The following is a 25249-nucleotide window of genomic DNA, read 5'->3' as shown; positions in this document are numbered from 1 at the left end:
GTATAAAATAAATAAGCTACAAGGATATATTGCACAGCACAGGGAATATAGCCAATATTTCATAACTTCAAATGGCATACAATCTATAAAAACTCTGAATATACTGAAGCTAATATAATATTATAAATCAACTATACCTCAATAAAAAGTTAATTAAAAAAAAAAAAACTCTGTTGTTCTGTCTCCAAGCAACTATTCCAGTTTATAACTTTTAAACAATGTTTTAAAGCTTAAGCAAAAAGTATGACAACGTTTTAAAAACATAGTGAAATTCAGACCACGTTAACCAATGTTCCAGAGTCCTTGTACTATATGCACAGTATGGTAATGTTTATGTTCAATAAATTATGTTTACCTTTAATAGGCTTTTTTTGATTAGGTATTCCAAGCGATGTATTTTGGTATTGAGTTTAACATGTAATGAATAAAGCTAGAGATCTAATTTTGTCATAAGACAAAAACAACCAATAAAACAGCACTAACTGAAAGAGATAGATGTAAATTTTGATTACTATAGAACTCATAAAAATAAAGAAAAGTTGAATTATTATTATTAAATAATAATCAAATTATTATTTAGTAGTTATTATTTAATAGTTGAATTATTATTATTATTAAACAAAAAAAATCTCATTTTAAAAATCAGTGTTTAGTTATAGGGCCCTCTTTCTTAAAATCATCTTTGATTCCTAGAAGATGCCAAGTATCAAAAATTTTCTTTTGTGTGTGAAAAGAAACCTGAAGATGTACCGTGATCAACAATGAAGAGAGGCACAAATATACTCAAAGTCATCAAGAAATGATAAGCTGGCTTCTACTACTATAACTGGAGGGTCATCAGCTAGAAAAATAACATGATGAAAGCATCAGTCAGAGGTTTGCTGCATTTCTTCCCTGTTCAGTAGAGGTTTTTAGTCTCCTCTTTCATCATCTCCAGTCATACAGAGTCCTAAGGAACAGGGTCTACATTCCAGGATCCTACAAAGATGCAACCACTAGATTTAATAAAGGGTAGGGGTGGGGATGGGGTTAATGCTCACAGACACAAATTGATATAAATATAGTTTTCCACTTCTTTCTTCCTCTACTTCTTCTCACTTTACTTTCATGGTTACCAACTGGAGTGTTACTTCATTTGTGTTTACCATAAGCTGCTTCAAATTTTTTGACTATATAATGTATATAAATATTTAAATAAGGTTTACACATGTAAATATATGTTCCAACCATATATCAGTACTCTCCACTGCACCATGACATAGCATCATATGCTCATGCAAAAGCACCATTCACATTATAAATATAAACCCCCAAGTGAGGGAGACACACTGCAAAAGAGAAGTCCACTCTGGGGCAAAGGCTATCGGCCCCTGTTTAACCACAATTTGGAACACTGGCTATTTGAAAGGAAACAATGTCTGACATGACTTGAAAATGCTGCAAAAAGCATTATTTTCATGTAGTTACAAGTAGCTCAACCTAAAACACTGCCCTTTATTATGAAAACTATAAATATAAGGACTTAGAATGTTATTGAAACCATTTGTAATCATCGCAAGTGTTTCCAGTGTCCAGTGAGTCTACGGAACATTTACTGGAACAAACCTGAAATCTTCCTCTAAATTATGAAACAATCGCTACCTAAAAACACCCTATGCTATTGGAGAAGGAAAAGGCAACCCACTCCAGTATTCTCGCCTGGAAAATCCCATGGGCAGAGGAGCCTGGCAGGCTACAGTCTATGGACTTGCAAAGAGTTGGCCATGAGTTAGCGACTAAGCATGCACAAACACCCTATGCTATACTTTTATAGCAGCAGTAACTGCAGATTATTTTTATGTAATAACCTAAGAAACAGCCTATGAAAGCTACCAGAATGCCAAAACTCTTGAATATAATAAACGTGAAATACTCTCAGTCTTGTGACTCATTTGCTATAAAAGTAGATCAAGAAAAATTACGCACAATGTGACCTAAACTTTAGTAGATAAGATCATCACATATACAAAAAAGAACTTAACCTTCCTTATATACCAATTTAGTAACAGATGTACTCCAACTTATCTAGACATTAATGTGAAAGATATCAGTTACAGCCAATAAGTGAGAACTAAACTACAATCTTGAGAGGGGACTACATGAATCCTATTAACAGTAAGAACAAGATCAATGTCAACAAGCCAAAGTTCTTGAGACTACTTAGGTAGAAAACTGTAAATCAGAGCAGCCAGAATCCCATGACATAATATGAACCTGTGATCCACATTATTAAAGTTATATAAAGACGTTGCTTTAAAAAAAAAAAAATCCACCTCACTTCTCTTTCGGAGAAGTAACAAAATGAGAATTCAGCCAAACCGTTTAGCTGGCTATATTAAACCTGGCTTACTGAACCATAACCAATAAGAGTTTAAAAACCCAGGTGATTCCAACAGCCCTGATATGTTCTCATTTGCACTGGTCCATTATGCAAACAAGTCAACCCGAGCTGGCTGCATGCAGAACAGGAGTTGTAATATTTTAAACACAGAACCGAGGGAAGGAAAAATCCTGAAGCAATTTGTTTCCTTGAGCAGCAAGCTCATACATTTCATTCAGGGTGTAAGTTTTGAAGTTTTAAAATCGGTTGAAAAGGCTCAGGAAGCTCACAATTTAAAACAATTATTTGCAAGGACCCAACACATTTGGGAAAGGGTTTTTGGTAAACAGATTTTGAGGAAAGGACACTACCAACACTATATTCATACCTTGCAAACTGTATCCACATCCCAAGGTAGTATAGTCCTCAGATCAATGACCTCACAAGACACCCCAAGCTTCTCTTGAGCCATGGCAGCCACCTCTCGGATCACATGAACCTGAAAAAAACAGGAAAACAGGCAGAGGATGACTACAGAGAAAAGCTAGGTGAATTCTGACATTCTTAATGGAGACCGTGTTTAAGATCAGAGGACTTGATTTGTAAGGAGAATTTCTTTTAGATGTAGAAGCCCAGTACTCCAACAAAATAATCAGATATAAACGTCCAGAAAATAGCTGGAAAGAGATTCTTTGAGAAAGGGAAAGCAGTCAGTGCCAGAGATAATGATTCCAAGATACCAACACAGAGAAGGTTAATAGAGTCATAGGAAGAGGTTGAATTTCTAGAAAAGGTATGTAGGAGTAGTAAAGGGCAAAAATCACAGGACCCTGTAGATGACCCACATTAAAGAGGAAAGTAGAGGAATAGGGAGCTGAAGAATAGGAAGAGGAGGAAAAGAAAGAAGAAAAGGAGAAAGGAGGAGGAGGAGAATTAAAAGAAGCAAAAACATAGTTAAAGAAACAGAAAGAAAACCAGAAGACAATATATCCCAGAAACTAAAGGCTTCATAAAGACAGTAGTCAGTTGGTATCTCATACTACAGTAATATGAGATAAGGGTTGGATTTAGCAATTAGAAAGATTAGCAATATTAGCACAAATAGTTTTAACTAGTGGGAACAGAACTCATGGGTAAATAAGTTTTTTAAAAAAATAAAGAAGGAATTAAATGTAGGGAATAGAAAGTAGCTGCTCAAGTTTAATGATAAAAGAGGAAGATACACTGATATTTAAAGGAAAGGTGGCATAGAGAAAAGTACTTTTTTAAGTAGAAAAGAGAGAGACACATTTTGTTTTTAATAAGACATTGAAACATGTATAATATCATGTATGAAACGAGTCGCCAGTCCAGGTTCGATTCATGATACTAGATGCTTGGGGCTGGTGCACTGGGACGACCCAGAGGGATGGTATGGGGAGGGAGGAGGGAGGAGGGTTCAGGATGGGGAACACATTGTATACCTGTGGCGGATTTATTTCAATATTTGGCAAAACCAATACAATATTGTAAAGTTTAAAAATAAAATAAAATAAAATAAAATAAACACATTGAAATGATAGCAATGACAAAAAATAAAAAAGAAGGACATGGAAAGAAGAAACTGAAGATACAGGAGAGAGGGACCAGCTGATGAATAGCAAGCAGTCCTCGAGAAGGAGAAACAGAATATATTCTGAAACAGATTTGGAAAGGTAGCTGTGAAAACCAGACACTTCTTGGGAAACAAAAGGAAAAGTGGTAAGAACTGGCAGCAGAGGTGATGGTGTGAAGGAAAAGCAAGTTGCAGTTACAACCCAACACACTCTAGCTTATCTACTAAAAGGAGTGGCAAGGACACATGCGGAGGGTGAGTTTTTTAAAGGGGGACTCAGAAAAGGGGGAGAGCAGAAAAGGTTTGCAAAACCCACCGTGGGTACCATCATCAGATGTAACACACCAACCAGCATGGTTATGCCACAGGAGGTGAGAAACCACGAGGGCTGCCGCTCTCCAAACCACAAGTCAGGTGCAGAAGAGAGAAGGAAGCTGTCGGATTGCGAATGATTTCATAATCTTCTTTGTATTTTACAGTATTAAATTTTCTAAAAAAAGAAGTACCTCCTTTTCACAGAAAAAAAACCTGATCATTTCTTTCTTTTTTTAATTTTTATTGGAGAATAGTTGATTTACAATGTTGTGTTATTTCAGGTAAACAGCAAAGTGAATCAGTTCTACATTTACATATATCCCATCTTTTTTAGATTCTTTTCCATGTAGACCACTACAGAGTAAAGAGTACAGTTCCCTGTGCTATAACAGTAGGTCCTTGTTGGTTATCTATTTTACATATAGCAGTGGATACTTGTCAGTCCCAAAGAGAGACAGAAGGCTATGGCCAGAGAATGAGTCCTGAGCTTAAAAGTTTGGAAATAGAGCAATATGATAATAAGCTCTGAGGAAAACTAAGACAGATCAGCTCACTAGGGGAAGGTATGAAATAATGAGGCTGAACCAGTGGATGGGTCCATGTAGCCAGCAAAATAATCACAAGAGATGGAAACAGATGGGATGAAAACATCACTAACCATCAGGGAAATTCAAATCAAAGCCACGTGATATCACCTCTCACTTGTCAGCATAGCTATCATCAAAAAGAACACAAATAACAAATGTTGGCAAGGAAAAGGAGAAAAGAGATCCCTTGTACACTGTTGGAATGTAAATTGGTGCAACCGCTCCGGAAAATAGTACAAAGGTTCCTCAAAAGACTAAAACTAGAACTATCATATGACCTGGCAATTCCACTCTTGGGTATACATACAAAAAAGAAAAAGAAAAACATTAATTTTAAAGATAATGCACCCCACTGGTCATAGCAACATTATCTACAATTGCCAAGGTATGAAAGCAACCTAAGTATCTATCAAAAGAATGGATAAAGAAGCTGTGAAATATATATACATAGATAGATAGACACACACTACTTAGCCATTAAAAAAAAATGAATAAAATTTTGCCATTTGCAGCAACATGGACGGACTTGGAGGGCATTACGCTAAGTGAAAAAGATCAGACAGAGAAAGACAAATACTGCAGCATATCACTTACATGTGGAATCTAAAAAATACAACAAACTAGTAAATAAAAAAGAAGCAGCAGCAGACTCACAGATACAGAGAACAAACTAGTGGTTACCTGTGGGGAGACAGAACCACGGAGGGGAACTACAGGGATGGGGGATAAAAAAGGAGGGGGTTACTATGGGATTATATGAAGTCGTATGCATGAAACTTTTGAAAATTCTAAAGCACTACAGAATTTTTAAATCTTTAATTCAATAGCATAATTAGAATAATGGCCAAAAAAAGAAGATGGTATGTCAAAAGCAGCAACAAGTAGTGAGGATACCTAATGTGTGCTTCAAAAGAAAGCGTCTAATGAATACATTTTTGTAAACTATCAACATATTTTTAAAGGCTTCACCATATACATATGAATGGAAAGGCATCTTGCCTTCAACCAGAAATCAGTACCAGACACAGATATAGCATCAAACAAGATTTAAATATGAGAAATAAGGGAGACATGTTTAATGCTTCAGAGAATCAGAATTAAAAATGAGAGCTTCCAATGTGCAGAGCAGCAATGGAGACACAGACATTGAGAACAGACTCATGGACACAGCTGGGGGTGGTGGGGTGCAGCGGGGAGGAAGGAGAGGCTGAGATGTACAGAAAGAGTACCATGGAAACATGCATTACCATATGTAAAATAGACAGCCAATGGGAGTTTGCTGTATGAGTCAGGGAACTCGAAACCAGGGCTCAGTAACAACCTAGAGGGGTGGGATGGGGAGGGAGGTGGGAAGGATGTTCAAGTGGGAGGGGCATGGGTAAACCTATGACTGATTCATGTTGATATTTGGTAAAAACCAACACAATATCGTAAAGCAATTATCCTTCAATTAAAAATAAATTTTATATATATATATATATATTTTTTTTTTTTTAATGAGAGCTTCCACACACAAGATGGCATTACCAGCTGCTGTAATGGTTACTGACCTGAGTGCCCCAGGCAACTAGAGTGACATCACTCCCTTCTTGGATGACTTCAGCTTGGGAAAGGGGGATGTTGTATGGCTCTACAGGAACCTGCTCCACTGAACATAAAACGAGGGGGAAAAAATGTAAGGTTAGTTATTCCTATGTGACATTTATGCAAAAAGAATATAAGAACTTCATTGTGGCAAAGCTTTATTTTATTTATTCTTCCTCCAAATTCCAGAAGTTATTTATAACTCAAATAGAATTACTATATGACAGCACTACACAGATGAAAAAGTACAATCAAATCAGCTATAGGGAAAAACTAAGAAAATTTTAATAAAGTCTGTTATTTAGTCAATAATAATGTCAATAATATCACCAATATTGGTTCATTAATTATACCAAGTATATCATACATAAGATGCAAATAAAGGGGTATATGGGAACTCTGTAGTGTCTTCATACTTTTTCTGTAAACATAAAACAATACAAAAATAAAGTTTAAAAAGATTTGAATATGCCTGCTAAAACTTTATTGGACTGAATTAAGTTCTCAGATAACTTTTCTATCAAAGAGTAAAGAAATTGATGAGTGCTTGAAAAACAGAAAAAAAAAAACACATAATATGGCCTACTTTCTAAGTATATTTTATTTTTGCATCTTTCAACTATGGACACTTTCACCAACCACAGCAGAAGACAACACCTCAGTTTTCAAATCTGAATTCTGTAGACCTCAAAGAGACAAACTGAATCAGCTCCACCAAGCCAAAGGAAGAATACATCACTGGTACCCCAGAGAAAACCACTTCATGATATCTCTGCCCAACAAAGTACAAGTAACCAAGAGTTGATCAAACTCAAGAGGAAATGGTTTGATGAATTTTTAAATGAAACTGAGTAAACCAAATTACCCCCATGATGATGGGAAGTCTTCTTGAATTACCACATGAAGCAGGATAACAATGGAAGAGATAAGAAAAAAAAGGTCACTCCCTTTTCTTCATTTTCCCCCCGAGTCCTTTTATTATCATTGTTATATGAATTTGCCTTATTTTGTTTTGTTTAAATTTTACTGCAGTTGATTTACAATGTTGTGTTAATTTCTACTGTACAAATTATATGAGTTTTTTTTTTAATTCAAGGAGCACAGAAGAGTAAAATAAAAGGTTCCCTCTGCTCTCCGGTCAGCCCTTCCAACTCCACTGTCCAGAAGTAATCAATGCCAACAATTTCCTGGGTGTCTGCAGTGGAAAGCTCTCACTCTTGCTGTTGTCCAGCAAGATAACAAGATCTTAAATAACTTTAAGAGAAGATCTTAAATATCTTCCTATGATCCTTATGAAGAAGGGCCTCTTGTCCACTATAGAAGTCAGGTCTACATATTCACTTTCCCAGCTTCCCATGCAGCTAGGGCATAAAATGTGGGCTCTGCCCATCAAATGCACCCGCCCATGACAGACTGTGAATCGGAAGCCAATGACACAAGAGACCAGCAAGTATTCCAGAATACTGGCAACTGTGGAGGCAGATCCAGCACCAAAGCTCAGCGGTATCAGTGATTCAGACATTTATACAGTCCCATGTCCACTGCCGCCTGCTGGAATATCTTTGCAACACCAGTTATGCAGTGAAATTTGGGGTATTGAATCTAGATATATAGGGTTTCCCTGGTAGCTCCATGGTAAAGAATCCACCTGCCAATGCAAGAGACGTGGGTTCAATCCCTGGGTAGGGAAGATTCCCTGGAGAAGGAAACACGTACACACTCCAGTATTCTTGCCTGGGAAATCTCATGGACAGAGGAGTTGGTGGGCTACCATCCTTGGGGTTGCAAAGAGTCGGACACGACTGAGTACACGCAGAGACACACACACACAACCCTGGTTCTTAGGTACTCCAGGGATCTCTGAGCTACTTGTTATCCTTTAATGAATATTTTCTGCTTATATTGGACAAAGTTGATCTCATCACTTAAAAATTAAAAACCCTGGCTGATTCACTATCTTTTCAGATATTTACAGTGTGTAAGTATGCATACACAGTTAGCCCTTGAACGATATGGTGGCCAAGGGCAAGGACTCTCCGTGCAGTCAAATATCTGCATACAACTTAGAGCTGATCCTCCACATCCTCAGAGTCAACCAACTCGGGTCCTGCAGTAACACAGTAATGCGTACTGTCAAAAAAAATCTGCAAATAGATGGACCTGCACAGTTCAAAGACATATGTAAATCTTGTTTTCCTTCCACAAATATAATCACACTGTACATGCTATTTAGAACCCTTCCATAATCTCCTTTCCCACTCAACAGTATATCTTGGTCATATTTTCACATCAAAAGTATAGTCTTGAAATAATATTTGTAAGTTAAAAATTATAAAATTTAATGGTGCTGCTATCAGTGATACAGTAGAAAATTTTATTCCTTGTATTTTTGTATATTTCCAATCCAATGACTTGTCTTTAACTAGTGACAGAGAGAAACGAACATTTTAAATCATCAATATGTTTAATGAAATAAATGAACAAATAAAATAGTAAAACTTATAAAACTACTTTTGTGGGTAAACCTCAACACAGATGACAATTAAGCCAAGAAACCTGACACATAGAAGAGCATCAAAAACACTTTTTAAGGCTTTTTGCTCTGTGTGTATGTGTGCGTATCACACAAACTATGTTCATTCAGTCAGATACTTACAACTGTCTAAACCAAAGTAGGCAAGTCCACTGTTGTAAACAATGTTTTCTTGGCACACAACCTCATCTGTTTATTTACATGTTACCTATGGCTGTTCTCGCCCTTCCTCAACAAAGCTGAGTAGTTCCAAGAGACATCATGGCCTATACACCTAAAATATTTATTGCTTATCCCTTTACAGAAAATGTTTCCCAGTCTCAGTTCCAAACAGTACTTTCAGAGGTTAATTACAGACCATTCATTGATGACTTAAATCCAGTATCAGATGAATGGATGGACCAATGGAAATATGAAGGGATGGATGGACAAAGAAACAGTCAAATAGGAAAACAGACATATTCAACTGGAATAATATATTTTACTTAGCAGTTCTCAGCTGCTCAACTAAAGTGACGGTTAAGAACTACATTGATAATATCTGGCAAGCATGCCAAAGGTAGCACACAGTCTCCTTGCCATCATCGTCTTCTCTCCCCAAGCAGCAAGGTCTGCACACCAAAAGTCAAGGCTGGAAGCCAGTACACGCTCCGCCTTGCCTATGAATCAGTGGACACCATTCAAGAGCTCAGTCTTTCCCGCCTTGTAAATCCGTTGCCAGCTAGTAATTAGCAAATCCCTGGAACACACAACTCTAAGGGCTGGAGCACCGAAAGAAGTGGGTTGGCATCTTGGCCCACCTCCTTTGAAAAATTGCCAGTGAGTGACTAACTGCTTCATTGTATTCAATAAATTACCCAGAATAATAAGGCCTCATTACTTCAATAACTAATTAAGGGACAACATGGCAAACAAGGCATAATCTTCCATTAAAAAAATAGAAGCATGCCAAGAACGAGATTCAAGAAGATACATATTAAAAAGAACCTAAAAAAACCTCTCTCCTTAGATTTGCATAAATTTAATCCTGACAGGATAAAAATAAGATTGCAATTTTATGGATTCAAGACCTAAATGTGGGGGCACTCTCCGTGCCCCTTCTGATGTCTATGTCAGAACCTTTCTCTGTCCCTTTTCATACTTTAATAAAACTCTGCTATACAAAAGCTCTTGAGTGATCAAGCCTGGTCCCTGGTCCCAAAGCTAAATCGTCTTCTTCGGAGATCACAAATCCAACACCGTTCACTGTAAGCTATCATCTTGGGAGCTCGTCTGGGATCTTCAGGACAAGGTAAGAACACTCAGAGCTCTAGCCTCTCTGCTTTCTCAGTATACACGTTTTCTGCTTTACTAACTCTTCAGTGTGCTTGTGTAAATGAATGGCATGCCCTGCATGAAGCAAGTGATGAGCCCTTCTTTGCGGTTTCATGGTGCCTCGTAATGACTGAAGGCAGTCCCAGAAAAGGGAGTTTATACCAACCTGCCAACGCCAAGAAACACCCAATGTCCCTGCAAGAGGAGCAGCCAGAAATGGATGAAGAGTGTGGACCAAACTTCCCTTCCTCAGTCAGCTTTTCCTGGTCTCTTTGACCATATAGTAATTCCCCTGGAATTAGAACTACTAACCTAATCTGTTAGATCATGGACTTTGAAGGGACTTGCGATCCATGCTGTTACTATGTACTTTTACTTAGACACCATGTATGGAAGTGCCTAGCCTTGCTAGGAGCTGAAAGTTACAGGAGCACGTTTGGGAGCGAGGCAGAGCTCTAGCTCCAGGAACATCTCTCAGGCTAGAAGTCACGCTCTTGGCTGCCTGCCGCAGGGGCCAGCAACCTGAAAGTGAGTCTTTGTCATGGCTGCGCCTCCATCTATATGGATAGAAGCATTGCTGGTGACCATGAGGTTTTTGAGGACACAGATCAGGAATTGCAGGATCTGGTCAGATTGGAAGTACAATGGGCTTCTTCCTTTGGTAGTGCTAGCTCTTAGTGGATCAGAGGAGGCTCTCTGATGGCTTTTGTCTCAACTCCTTAGATATTTTTTTGTGTGGAATCTGTGGAAATGAACTGGAAGGATTGGCCCTAGGAGCTCGAGGACAAAAATCACTTTTTCCTCTCTGGCCAACCCTCCACCACCTCTTTTGCTATACTGGTGTGGCGACACTCAGAAGGGACATCTTGGTTGTTGTTCGTCCCTTTATGACTCACCATTTCTACTGCGGTCAGAAATGTAACTCAGGAATGTGCACAAGCACAGGTAAGACGGATGCTTCCCCTGGTGGTCGTAGCTTGGGAAACATTCCAGGAAAGCTACTCTACTCTGTTACACTCTGGGTGGCATCAGAGAAAAGGGCAAATCAAACAAAGGTCTTAGTGGTAAGGAACTCAAAATCCATTTGGGATGCCATCAGATCTACCCCTGGTGCATCCCCACCCCACCTTGGTGGTAGAACCGGGAGGGACAAGTAAGATGCCTGCGTCAGTAAGGGACAGACTAAGTCCGACCAGGGAAGGAAAGCTTTGGCGGAAAGTCTGTCTACAACCCCATCTAGAGCAGAGAGGGACATCTCCAGTGGAAAGCAGCCATGGCTGTGGATGATGCTTTTTTCTTAGTTCCGGTTAGCTCTGGTTCCATAACCACTCCTTTAAAAGGTATTTTTAAAAAAACTGGGAGAAGTTTGATCCCCAGAGTTAAAAAAAAAAGACACACCTGATCTTCTGTGATACTGAATGGCCACAGTATCCTTTGGAAGAGGGAACACTGACTGGTTGAAAGGTCTCAATTATTACTGTTTTACAACTAAAACAGTAGTTAGAAAACAAGAGAAATGGGTAGAAGTGCCATATGTGTTGCTCTTTATCCCTCTTCAAGACATGCGAGACTTATGTCCTAAGGGTCCAGATTTGGGTGTGAAACCTTCAGCTGCCTCCTGTCTTCTAACTCTGCCCCTGTACCTGGGGCTCCCAACTGAACAGGCTGAGAGTCAGGGCATCCTTCCAAGGAGGGGTTGCCTCAGTCTCAGTAGAAATTCCAACAGTCTCAACTGTGGTCGGGCCTATTTAGAAGATCCAAAAAAGTACATAGAAGCCTTTACAGAACTAACTTTACTTTATGACCTTACTTGGAGAGATGTAATGTATGTCTTGGAATAGACACTGACCCCTCAAACACTTAAGAGTTTTGGAAGAAGCTACTACTTTTGGAGATGAATGGCTTGAACATGAGACAAGGGGAAAGAGGGAACAAGAAATAGCCCTCCTTCCTACTGGGAGCCAAGAAATTCCCATAACAGAGCCACTTTGTCAGATGAATTCTTGAAGGACTCAAGCGATTGCGCACTAAGACTTTAGACTATGCTAAGTTGGCTGACACAGAACAGGGAGAGAAGGAAATTCCCAGTAAATTCCTAGATAGACTACAGGAGGCTCTCCTCAAGTTTACTGACATTAATTCCAAAAATTCAGAGAGAGAAATAAAAGATAGATTTCTCACTCCATCGGCTCCAGATATCCACCGTAAGTTACTAAAACAGGCATATGGAACAAATCAGTCTTTAGATAATCTGTTGCAACTGGTTCAGACAATCTATTATGGTAGAGAATATGAGGAGGAGAGGTGAAAAAAACAAACCAGGCAAAAGATGAAGCCCCAAAATGGCTGTTAGACCAGCTCTGAAACAGCCTGAGGGAAAATGCCCACAGAGACCAAGGATAAAAAGGGATGGACTTGATATTACTGTGGATAGGAGGGGGCACCTCAAGTGGGATTGCCCTCAGGCATCTAAGCCATCCCTGGCTCGTGCCCAGTCTGCAAAGGACCATACTGGAGAAGAGACTGCCCTCTGAAGGGTAGGCCCCAGCGGTCAGACTCAAGGCAATCAGGACTGAAGGTGCCCAGGGGCCCCCCACACAAGCTCCCATCCTAATTACACCTGAGGAACCCTGGGTATTACTAACTATGGGGGGGCCAATCAGTGGATTTTCTTTTGGACACCGGGGCAACTTTCTCTGTGCTCACTGAAGCCCCCAGTCCACTCTCCTCCTGATCCACTACTGTAATGGGACTGTCAGGACGAGCGAAACACTATTATTTCAGTCATCCTTTAAGCTGCAACTGGGAATCTGTGCTGTTTTCTCACAAGTTTCTGATCATGCCAGAGTCTCCCTCACCCCTTCTGTGGAGGGATATACTGAACAAGATCCAGGCCTCTGTTTTCATTAATATGGAGCCTGCTCTTTCTCTCCATTAATTGAACAAAATGTAAATCCTAAAGTGTGGGCTGATGGAAAAACTGTGGGTCGAGCACAAAATGCTATTCCTGTAGTTGTCAAGCTCAAAGAGCCACACTTATTTCCAAGTCAAAAGCAGTACCCACTAAAGTCCGAGGTTAAGGAAGGGTTCAAAGATCATGGCATCCGTTCCCATCACTTCATGGTAGATGGGGAAACAGTGGAAGCAGTGTCAGACTTTAGTTTTGGGGGCTCCAAAATCACTGCAGATGGTGACTGCAGCCATGAAATTAGAAGACGCTTACTCCTTGGAAGGAAAGTTATGACCAACCTAGATAGCATATTGAAAAGCAGAGACATTACTTTGCCAACAAAGGTCCGTCTAGTCAAGGCTATGGTTTTTCCTGTGATCATGTATGGATGTGAGAGTTGGACTGTGAAGAAGGCTGAGTGCCGAAGAATTGATGCTTTTGAACCGTGGTGTTGGAGAAGACTCTTGAGAGTCCCTTGGACTGAAAGGAGATCCAACCAGTCCATTCTGAAGGAGATCAGCCCTGGGATTTCTTTGGAAGGAATGATGCTAAAGCTGAAACTCCAGTACTTTGGCCACCTCATGCGAAGAGTTGACTCATTGGAAAAGACTCTGATGCTGGGAAGGATTGGGGGCAGGAGGAGAAGGGGACAACAGAGGATGAGATGGCTAGATGGCATCACTGACTCGATGGACGTGAGTCTGAGTGAACTCTGGGAGTTGGTGATGGACAGGGAGGACTGGTGTGCTGCGATTCGTGGGGTTGCAAAGAGTCGGACATGACTAAGCGACTGAACTGAACTGAAGGAAGGGTTAAAACCCATCATGGAAAATTTAAAGGAACAGGGGCTATTAATTCCCTGTAATAGTCCATGCAGCACTCCTATTTCGGGTGTAAAAGAAATCAAATGATAAATGGAGACTAGTTCAAGATTCAAAATAATAAATGAGGCTGTAGTTCCTTTACACCCCGTAGTGCCTAATCCTTATACTTTATTGTCCAAAACTCCTAAACGGGCCAAACATCACTTTAAGACAACTGAGAGGATTTTTGGAAATTATAGGCTATTGCCACATTTGGATTCTGGGTTTATGGGGAACTTGCCCGCCTTTATATAAACTTATAATTGAGACAGCAGGCCCAAACGGACAAGCTGGTTTGGTCCCCAGAGACTCAAAAGGCTTTTAAGGCTCTTCAAACTGCTAGGCTCCAACTTTGAGCTTGCCCACAGGATCAGAATTTAGTTTGTTACTGAGAAAAGGCTATGGCTACATTGCTTAAGGGTAATTGCTACAATTGTTTTGCTAATGCCTAAAGCTCAAAGTTTACTAATGGGCGAAATCTTACAGTACTAACTTCTCATGATGTAAGTGGGATCTTAAACTCTAAAGTTCAGAGCAACAGTGCTCTGTCTTTAAAGCTGCTATAACTCAAGGGGTGTCAAAAGCTCTAGGAATAAAATATCACTTACACTGTTCCAAGAGAACCCAGTCTTTAGAAAAAGTTGAAAAGGCTAATGACATTATTAAGAGGCATCTGTGTAACCTAACTCAGGAAACACAAGACAGTTGGTTTAAAGTTTTACCCATAGCTTTAATAAGGGCTTGAACTGTTTCTAAGAAGGGACTGTCTCAGTGGCAGACCATTTTTGTACACAGATATTGTCAAAGATCCTAAAGCTTTAGAATTAACTATGTGACTCAGCTTTCAGCTTTCAACAGACATTATGAGAACTCTGGGAGGTGACCCCCAACCCAGCCTCCACAATCGGTCTAATTGCTGGGTCTCTGGAGCACTCCCTCTCCTCATCAACTGCAGGCTTCCCATGGTGGGTTTCTCTGCTTCAAAGAAAGGACCTTCTTCAGCTCTGTGAATACCTTCATCAACAACAATCATATGTGACACCTCTTCTTGATCTGATGACATCTACCAATCCCAAGATGGACTGATGTAACCATGGACATAATGTAACTTTTAATTTTGATTATGTTTTAGCTTGGTTTAATGACTATTTTGCCTTACACCTATGACTATATAACTGGATTTGTTTCTAATGGTCTGAAAGCTTTTAAGTTACAAATGGTTGTCCAGGCTCCTACAAGTGCACAACCTCCTTCAGTTATTACTTGGTGCCCCTGGATCAGAGACCCTCAATATGAGGGTCAGGAGAATATGCTGCCTCAACAATTTAAGGCCTGTGCCCCTGGACAGCAGGAAGTAGTTACAGAAAGAGAGTGATGCCCCTTTTCCCTTGGCAGCCATATTCTCCTAAAAGAAAAGGGGGGGGGGGGGGTGGCGGTGGTTGAGAGAGTCAATTCCTAGGCAGGTTGATAAGAAGTCCGGGGTCCCCAAGTAGGAGAGAGGGGTCTGGGCCTCTCAAGGAAGAGATAGGGGTCTGGAATTCTCAAGGAGGAGGAAAGGACAAACGTCTTTTTTTTTTTTCTTCACATTCCATAGTCTTAGTCACATAAAATGTTTTTTCTTTAAGCCCTGAACTGATGACTACACAATGAACAACTCTGTTTAAACTTTGTACTAAGGATTATATAACAACAATGTATCCTGCTTGAGGACAGTTTCTCCTTCCTGAAAACCTTCTGACTAGTCCTGTTGCCTTAAAATGTATATTATGGGAGTGGGTCTGGTCAGATCTTTCTATTGTTAAGTTCTAATCCTGTTACCTAAAATGTAAATTGTGGAAGTGGGTCTGGTAAAATTTTTTCAACCTTGAGACATTCTTTTGATTTATTGTAATAATTAATTTAAAAAGTATATAACTCCCTTGCTTAGACTAGCGAGGGGGACACTCTCTATGTCCCTTCTGATGTCTATGTCATAAGCTTTCTTTGTCCCTTTTCATATTTTAATAAAATTCTACTACACACACACATGCACACAAAAGACCTAAATATAACACCGGAAATCATAAAACTTCCTGGAGAGAATATTAGCCAAACACTCTTTGATATAAATCAGAAGAGTATTTTCTTGGACCTGTCTCCTCAGGCAAAAGAAATGGAAGCAAAAATAAACAGGTAAAACCTAATTAAAATTAAAAGTTTTTGCACAGCAAAGGAAACCAGTGACAAAATGAAGACAATTTACTGAATGGGAGAAAATATTTGCAAATGATATGACCAAAATCTAAAATATATAAACAACTCAATAACCAAAAAAGCAAACAAATGATCCTTAAAAACGGGTAGAAGACCTGAACAGACATTTTTTCCAAAGAAAATATACAGATGGGCAACAGGCATATGAAAAGATGCTCACTGGGGACTTTGCTGGTGGTCCAATGGTTAAGACAGACATGGGTTCAGCGTTGGGGAACTAATATCCCACATGCCATGCTACTGCTGCTAAGTCACTTCAGTCGTGTCCAACTCTGTGCGACCCCATAGACGGCAGCCCACCAGGCTCCCCCATCCCTGGGATTTTCCAGGCAAGAATTCTGGAGTGGGTTGCCATTTCCTCCTCCAACGCTTGAAAGTGAAAAGTGAAAGTGAAGTCGCTCAGTCGTGTCCAACTCTTCTCGACCCCATGGACTGCAGCCCACCAGGCTCCTCCGCCCATGGGATTTTCCAGGCAAGAGTACTGGAGTGGGGTGCCATTGCCACATGCCATGAGGCATGGCCAAAAAATGGTGGGGGGAAGGGGAAAGATGCTCATCATCACTAATCATCAGAGAAACGCAAATCAAAACCACAAGAAAATATCACCTCACACCTGTTGAAACAACTATCATCAAAAAGAACACAAATAACAAACACTGGTGAAGAGGTGGAGAAAAGGGAACCCTTGTACAGTGATGGTAGGAATGTAAACTGCTACAACCATTGTGGAAAACAGTTACAGAGGTTTTGCAAAAGACTAAAAATAGAACTATCTCATGATCCAGCAATTTCACTCCTGTGTATATATCCAAACAAACAAATAAAAACACTAATTAAAAAGATACATGCATCCCAATGTTCATAGTAGCATTATTTACAACTGCCAAGATATGGAAGCAACCTAAGTATCCATAAACAGATGAATGGATTAAAAAGCTGTGAGGTGTATACATATATACATACACTACATATAACAGAATACTAATCAGCCATAAAAAAGAATGAAATTTTGCCATCTTCAGCAACATGGACGGACTTGTAGGGCATTGTACTAAATGAAATGTCAGACAGAGAAAGGCAAATACTATATGATTATCACTTCTAAGTGGAACCTAAAAAAATACAACAGACTAGTGAATTAAAAAAAAAAAAAGAAGCAGACTCACAGATATAGAGAACAAACTAGTGGCAATCTGTAGGGAGAGGGAAGGGGGAGGGGAAATACAGGAGTCGAGGGGGGAAAAGGGTTTTTATGGGACTATACAAAATCATGTGCATGAAACTTTTGAAAATTGTAAAGCCCTATAGAATTTAAAGAAAGTTTCATTCAATTAAGTAAATTTTAAATAAAAGTCTACAAATAATAAATGCTGGTGAGAATGTGGAAAAAGTGAACCCTTGTATACTGTTGACAGGAATGTAAACTGGTGCAGGCACTATGGAAAACAGCACAGAGGTTCCTCAAAAGAACTAAAAATAGAATCACCGTATGATCCAGCAATTCCATTCCTGGGTATACATACATGTCTGAAGAAAATGAAAGCACTAATTTGAAAAGACACAAATACCCCAATGTTCACGGCAGCATTAATTACAATAGTCGATTTATGGAAGCATGGAAGCAACTGAAATATCCATCAACAGATGAATGGATAAAGATGAGGAGTCGGACATGACTTAGTGACTGAACAACCACTACAAATACAATGGAATATTACACGGCAATAAAAAAGAATGAAACTCTGCCACTTCTAGCAACATAGAGGGACCCAGAAGCTATTATACTTGGTGAAATAGTCAAAGGGAGAAAAACAAATACTGAATTTTATCACTTACATGTGCAATTTTAAAAATAAAACAAACAAAGGTATATAACAAAATAGAAACAGACTCATAGATTTAGACAACTTGTGGCCACCAACAGGAAGAGGGAAGAAGGGCAAGATAGAGGTAAGGGATTAAGGAATAAAACTACTATGCACAAAACAGATAAGCAACAAGGTACATTGTACAGCACAGGGAATTATAGCCATTATGTTGTCATAATTTTAAATGAAGTATGAACTATAAAATTACTGAATCACTATGCTGTACACCTAAAACTAATATACTATTGTAAATCAACAATATTTCGACAAAAAGAATACAATTTTAATATGTTCATTTATTTAAACTTGGCAAACAGATCATCCAAGAAAGCAAGCTGTAATTCACAGGTATTTTTTTGTTTTATTAACTTAAAAAGATACTTATTTCACAAGAAGTTTATTATTTCTAATCATCATTCCTATACCATGGATAATGCTTTATGAAAGAGAGCAGGTAAGAGGAGTTAGAGCGTGAAACTTCAGGAACTGAAGGGCCCCTATGCAGTCACAATACAGATTCCTGTTTTCACAGCAGTGGGACTAACTGAGCCCCTCCATTTCACCACATGCTGATTACATTCTAATCTTGGCACAAATGAGCATCCCACAGAGAAACCCTTCAGCACCAGAGACTGACAAAAATGTGTGACTTTAAAGACAGACAGAGCTTTCCAAGACCAAAAATCAGACAAGGTGGATTAAATGTATACTGTAAGTTCCAGAGATATGCTCCCTTTGTAATTGCAAATACACATATCAAATTACATATACACTGACAGGCTCATGGCACGAATTAGCTTACACTTGGCCCCTTTTAATTTCCCATTCTCTTCCTTCTTTCCTCCCAATTTTCTTCTAATTTAGGGACAGATGTCGGATGTATTCTTGAAGGACTCAAGCAGTCGCGCGCTAAGACTTTAGACTATGCTAAGTTGGCTGACATAGAACAGGGAGAGAAGAGAATGCTTACAGGTCTTCTTAAATATATTTTTAAAATATGGAAGAGTGTATAAATTATAGACATATTATGTGATATAGAATATAAATATATGCTTATTTCTTTAACAGTCACTCTCTACCCAACAGATGCAGACATCATGCAAGATGCTAGATCATGAAACTGAAAAAGCAAAGATCTTAGAGATAAAGAAGTACTTAAGAGAAAATAAAGGAGGTTTTTCACGTAGAAAGAGGAGGTGTGTACAAAGAAATGGAGCTGTGAGATGTGTCTAAGTGTTCATCTCCAGACTTGTGTGTACATGTGTAAACACACACATACTTGATGTTTCAGGTCAAGCTGAACAGTGAAACTTTTGAGTTATATTCCCAAGCTCCTTGAAAAACTTTCCAATGCTTTCTGATTTAATATATTAACAACCTGTGGAGAATCAGCAAGAGAATAACAGCTCACTCTTAATGATGCAAGTTTCCCTGGGAGGCACAGTATTACCGTTACAGAGATAATAGGGTCATTTCTCTGCCCTGGCACTAATCTACAGTAATGCTCGTTTCCCCACTGATGTCAAGCTCAGTGGGGCTTTATCATATTGCATTATACATGATGCTGTGATAAAACATTAAATGTTGTTTTTAAAAAGAAAGTGTATTTCTGAATTACTTCACTCTGCTTGATTACTATCAGCAGATTCAAAGTCTCCACACCTGAGGAAGCCTCTCTCATTTGCCAGGATTTACAGTCTGATACGGGAGGGCAGGCACCCACCTAAGAGCCCATTCCCAGCCCTGTGTCTGCATCTAATCCGCAGATCTCTGACAAAGCATCCTATTACTTCTGTGCCCCAGGCTCTCACCTGGAAACCATGAAAAGCAGCCTGTGTCTACCTGCCACATCACAGAAGCAGAATGAAGACACATTAAGTTAATTGCTATAGATGTTCTTTCGTCCTTAGGAAGAAAACAGGTTTACAGTTTAAAATAATTCAATGGTACAGTCATTAAGACTATAAAGTTTTCACTCCAAGAACACTATTCTTATTTCTATTACCATTTGCTATACAAAACTGATCTGTAACCATAAATTAATCTCTATATTACATTGTTACTTTCTTGAACACTCCTTTTAAATTTGAGGGTATTAATGATGGTCATATTTCTTGGTGATTTTCACTTCTACCCTAACAATTACTTTTAACACTGATGTTACAGATAAGAACACATGAAAAAGAAAACTAAATGCAGTTTCTCCTACCAATCAAATACTATTGTATGCAATCTCCCCGTCCTCTGCCCCTCAAATTACTGAAGATCTAAAGATTAATATTTTACATTAGAAAGTCAGTATAGTATTATAATATTGTTCTATCATATTTGTCTATATTTGTCAATATATTTGTTATAATATTAATAAGTGTGTGCATGCTAAGTTGCTTCAGTCATGTCTGACTCTTTGCAATCCTATACACTGTAGCCTGCCAGGCTCCTTTGTTCGTGGGATTCTCCAGGCAAGAATACTAGAGTGCATTGTTATGCCCTCCTCCAAGGAATCTTCCCAACCCAGGGATCAAACCCACGGCCCCTGAGGCTCCTGCATTGCAGGCAGATTCTTTACCACTGAGCCACAGGGGAAGCCCCTAATATTAAATGCTACTGCTGCTGCTGCTAAGTCACTTCAGTTGTGTCCAACTCTGTGCGACCCCAGAGATGGCAGCCCGCCAGGCTACCCTGTCCCTGGGACTCTCCAGGCAAGAACACTGGAGTGGGTTGCCATTTCCTTCTCCAATGCATGAAGGTGAAAAGTGAAAGTGAAGTCGCTCAGTCATGTCCAACTCAGCGACCCCATGGACTGCAGCCTACCAGGCTCCTCCATCCATGGGATTTTCCAGGCAAGAGTACTGGAGTGGGGTGCCATTGCCTTCTCCGTAATGCTACTATCTAGTTAGAAAATAAAATTAACTTTCCATAAATAAAATTATTAGGTGCTAAACTTTGATATTACTGAAACCATGTTATCGTTAGGAACATGTGTAGACAGCACAAAATGGGTAATGTCAACTACAAATTGGCACTTACCAAGAGCATTGCCAACCACTGAACAACAAAGGTGTTTGCCATCTGCCTCTACGGAGACAGAACCCCATGCTGCTATAGCTGTGGACCCTCAACAATCCCTGAGGGAGTTCAGAGTGAAGTGATGCACTCTGTGCTCCAGGGAATCTGGTGGGAAAGGTCTTTAGATAGTTGGATGTTTTTAGGAACAGATTTTATGATCTCAATCCTTGCGTCTTCTCATATCCAGAGAAGCACTAAATCCCTTTATGGTGATATCAGAGCCTCATGACTAACAAAAAGGCTTTTGTAAAATGAGTGCTTCATGGTATTGAAAGCCCCCTTCACCAAAACCTTATATATTGACTTTTCCCCACTGCTGCTTTGAAGCAGTCTCTCAGAGCTTTCTGAAATGCTGCCTCCTGGGCTGCAGTCCTCGTTTTGCCCCAAATAAAGTTGGTGATGGACAGGGAGGCCTGGCGTGCTGCAATTCATGGGGTCGCAAAGAGGCAGACACGACTGAGCGACTGAACTGAACTGAAAACTTAACTCACAACTCTCAAGTTGTACATCTTTTTTTAGTCGACAGTAATAATAAGCCTCAGTACCACAAGGGAGTAACCAGAGATGCATCCTGGGGGCCATACTGGTTAAAGGTCACAGCCACGTCATGAGCTCAGCCTTAAGGCAAAGAGGAAAGTAGAAAAGTGAGAAATCAGATGAACTGGAGCAAACAGAGAAAACCACAAGGAAAGGCAGGTCCTGAAAAATGGATATGTTAGGTAGGTAGAATAGGGAAAAGGAGTCCAAAATGGTGGTGGCTAAAAGACAAGGAAGGTCCGAGGACCAGAGTGAAGACTTCAGGCAGAACAAACAGCACTCCTGGCTAAGCCCAGTTTGCATAGGGCAGAACCAGGTGGAGGAAAAAAACATATAAAAGGAGGAGCCAAAGCTTTTTCTCACAGACCCTCTCTCTCTCCCACGTGCGTGCGCCCTTTCTCTCTCTCTCTCTCTCTCTGTCACTCTCTCTCCCTCCCCCGTGCGCTCCTCCACTCTCTTCTCTTCGAGTCTTGGATTCTCCTGCTATCTTCTAAATAAAATGGAGCTGTAACCTGATTTGCCTAAGAGCTGTAGCATGGTTTGTCCAAGACCCGAGAGCTGTGACGCGCCGAGGGCTTTAATGTCCGTTGCTCCAAATCTTTGTTGTGACGAGACAAAGAACCGAGGAACATACACTCGCATGACAGATAGATGCACAAAGGCAAAAAGCTGGCATTCTAAGCAGTGCAGTACCATACACGACGAACGGCAACGGCAAAACGAGTAAACCAAGAAGGCCATCCGTCATCTTACAGGATGCACTGAGAGGGTACAGCATCACTCATACGGATTCCTGACCAAAAACAGGCATAATCTGAATTTAATCATGAAGAAAGACATTCTACAAGAAAGCAAACTAAACATAGAGATCACGACAGACCAAAAAAAAAAAAGTCTGTCCCCATAAAAAGGAGACTACGGAAAAGTAACAGTAAGTGGAGATTCTAGATCAGTTCCTGATCCATAAAAGAATGTAAGTGGGGACTTCTCTGGAAGTCCAGTGGTTAACACTCGGTGCTTCCACTGCAGAGGGCACAGGTTCAATCCCTGGTCAGAAAACTAAGATCCTGCACAGTGCACAGCACAGCCAATGGTAAATAAATAAAAAACACAGTGGAACTGTTAATGAAATTTGAATTATGTGTGTAGTAGAGTTAACAGTGTTATATCATTGCTAATTTCCTGGTTTTGATCATTACTGCTGTGGTCACACACGAGGTTAATAACCAGGGAAGCTGAGAGAGGGATATATAGGAATCCTTTGCACAATTTCTGAAACCTTTCTATTTGAAGTTTTAATTGAAACATTTAATTAAATATTTATGAAATTCACATTTGAAAATTCAAATGAAATGAATTTTTAATTACTAAAACTGAAACATTTAATTAAATTTTTAATGTTAAGTTTTTTAAAAGGAGCTGACCCACCTTAGCAAGCCTCACACACATTTGAGGAAATTAACGTATGATGTGATGGGCAGGTACATCAAATTAGAAATGTCCTTGAAAACCAACTATGGGAAACTGAGTTTATGAGAGCCATGACAGAGGACTGTAGACTGACCTTGTGAAATAAGCTCTCTGTGTGGAAATTCTAGTACAAGCAGAGAAAATGAGGGTATCGATAAACCTATCCCACTATAAAAGAAGTCAGGTCACATTTGGTGTTGTATTTGTGAACTCCTAATCTATCTGGATGAATTGAAGTGAGTTCTGACTATCTAAAGACAAGAAGGTGGAAAGACATAAATTTAGTATCTGTGTGTGCACGCCCATCAACTTTTAGCTAGAGACTCTTAACTGCTAAATAAAGACCAATAACCCATCAAACTGTCTAAATATAAATAAAACATCAAGCTAGAATCAGCAAATATCTTATATATAGTCAGGAAACTCCTCACACTAATTTTTACAGATATGATTTTAAGATTTCAACTCTTTTACAAGTGTTACTGTTTCAGGAGGTCATGTCACTTACCACTGAAATTTGCTTTTTAATTTACCCATTATTTTTAACTGAATAGCTGGACTAACTTGAAACAAAAAGTCCTGGGCCTATTGAAACTCAAATGCATGCTAATTCGTTTTCTTTGATAATTACTTATCTTGAAAACCCCACATTTCTAGTACTTTGGGGCAATGAGACAAATAAGATTTCCTCTCAAAATAATTTGCAAAAAATATATCACAAAAACAAAGATGTGATAAAAACAACCATCATATTCCTTAACACAATTTCAAAGTTAGCCTCATTACATTTTCCTGTCTCATGTAATTTAACAGAAAAGCTTTTATGAGATGGATATTATTCCACAATGTGCATCAGTGTATTTAGTATATATGCCAAAATTCAACCAGACCCGTAACATACCTTGCAATTACTCTTCAGGGTTTTTTCCTCAGGTACTGTATGGCACAGCATTGAATAACTTCGTATAAGTTCACCCATCAACCATTTGAGTAGCAATTGTCCATTTTTCATATTTAAGACACTAGAATTCCTTTAGTAACTAGTTTCCTATACATTTGCTATAGTAAGGAGCTACATTTGAATGAAATTCATTCATACAGATTCTTATAAGAAAAAGTGGCAAAATAATAAAGAAAATAATGCAATGCTGAATTGGAGGGGAGGCACTATTTTTAAGCCATTCTCCATCAGCATGTCAAGAGTTTAAAAGCAGAAAAAAAAAATCTCCTAACAAAAAGAATTATGTGGACAAAGAAAAAGAACATTTTAATTTTCAGAGTCAATTGCAAATTCACCATTATTTTATGAACATCTAAGAAAGAAAATTAAACTAACAGTTAAATTTAGTTGAACAGTGAGTTAAACTAACACAATATTTTAAATTCGTATTTCTTTTTGAAAGAAAAAATCTTTAGACTTAATCTGATGTGAATATTACATATCACCTTTATATATTACATAACAAAATACAAGCAAAATAAGTTAGTTAAGCCATTTATCAGACTCTACTTTCAGAATCTAATTCTTCCCACTCACTTTTTAACTGATAATCATTAGTTCTCTACAGAATACCACTTTCTGTGTCACCAAGCACATCAGTGATGCAGCACTTTTTAAATGAATCCATTAAGAAATTTTAAAATAGGGGCTTTCCTGGTGGCTTGATGGTAAAGAATCCACCTGCCAATGCAGGAGACATGGGTTCTACACGTGGTCTGGAATGATTCCACATGCCATGGAACAACGAAGCCCGTGCATCACAACTATTGAACCTATGCTCTAGAGACTGAGAATTGCAACCACTGAGCCCATGTGCCACAACTCCTGAGCCCACACGCCCTAGAGCCCATGCTCCACACCAAGAGAAGCACCGAAGTGAGAAGCCTGCACACCACAACCAGAGAGCAGCCCCCACTAGCCGTAACTAGAGAAAGGCCCATGCGGCAACAAAG

At 39.3% G+C, this 25249-nt stretch overlaps 1 protein-coding gene across 1 annotated transcript in view; it reads right to left on the bottom strand.

The window, feature by feature from the left end:
• Positions 1–25249, bottom strand: part of BCKDHB (branched chain keto acid dehydrogenase E1 subunit beta) — a 266976-nt gene that overhangs the window by 168974 nt on the left and 72753 nt on the right. The window contains exons 7-8 of the mRNA XM_019967076.2: positions 6406–6503; positions 2748–2858 (exon numbers count right to left, since the gene is read on the bottom strand). Of these exons, the coding sequence (XP_019822635.2) occupies positions 2748–2858; positions 6406–6503 (209 nt within the window). The remainder of the gene's footprint in view (positions 1–2747; positions 2859–6405; positions 6504–25249) is intronic.

Source organism: Bos indicus, chromosome 9 (genome assembly GCF_029378745.1).
Source record: "Bos indicus isolate NIAB-ARS_2022 breed Sahiwal x Tharparkar chromosome 9, NIAB-ARS_B.indTharparkar_mat_pri_1.0, whole genome shotgun sequence".
Taxonomy (NCBI): domain Eukaryota; kingdom Metazoa; phylum Chordata; class Mammalia; order Artiodactyla; family Bovidae; genus Bos; species Bos indicus.
Note: the sequence above shows the minus strand (reverse complement) of the source record. Positions and strands in the feature narration are given on the sequence as shown.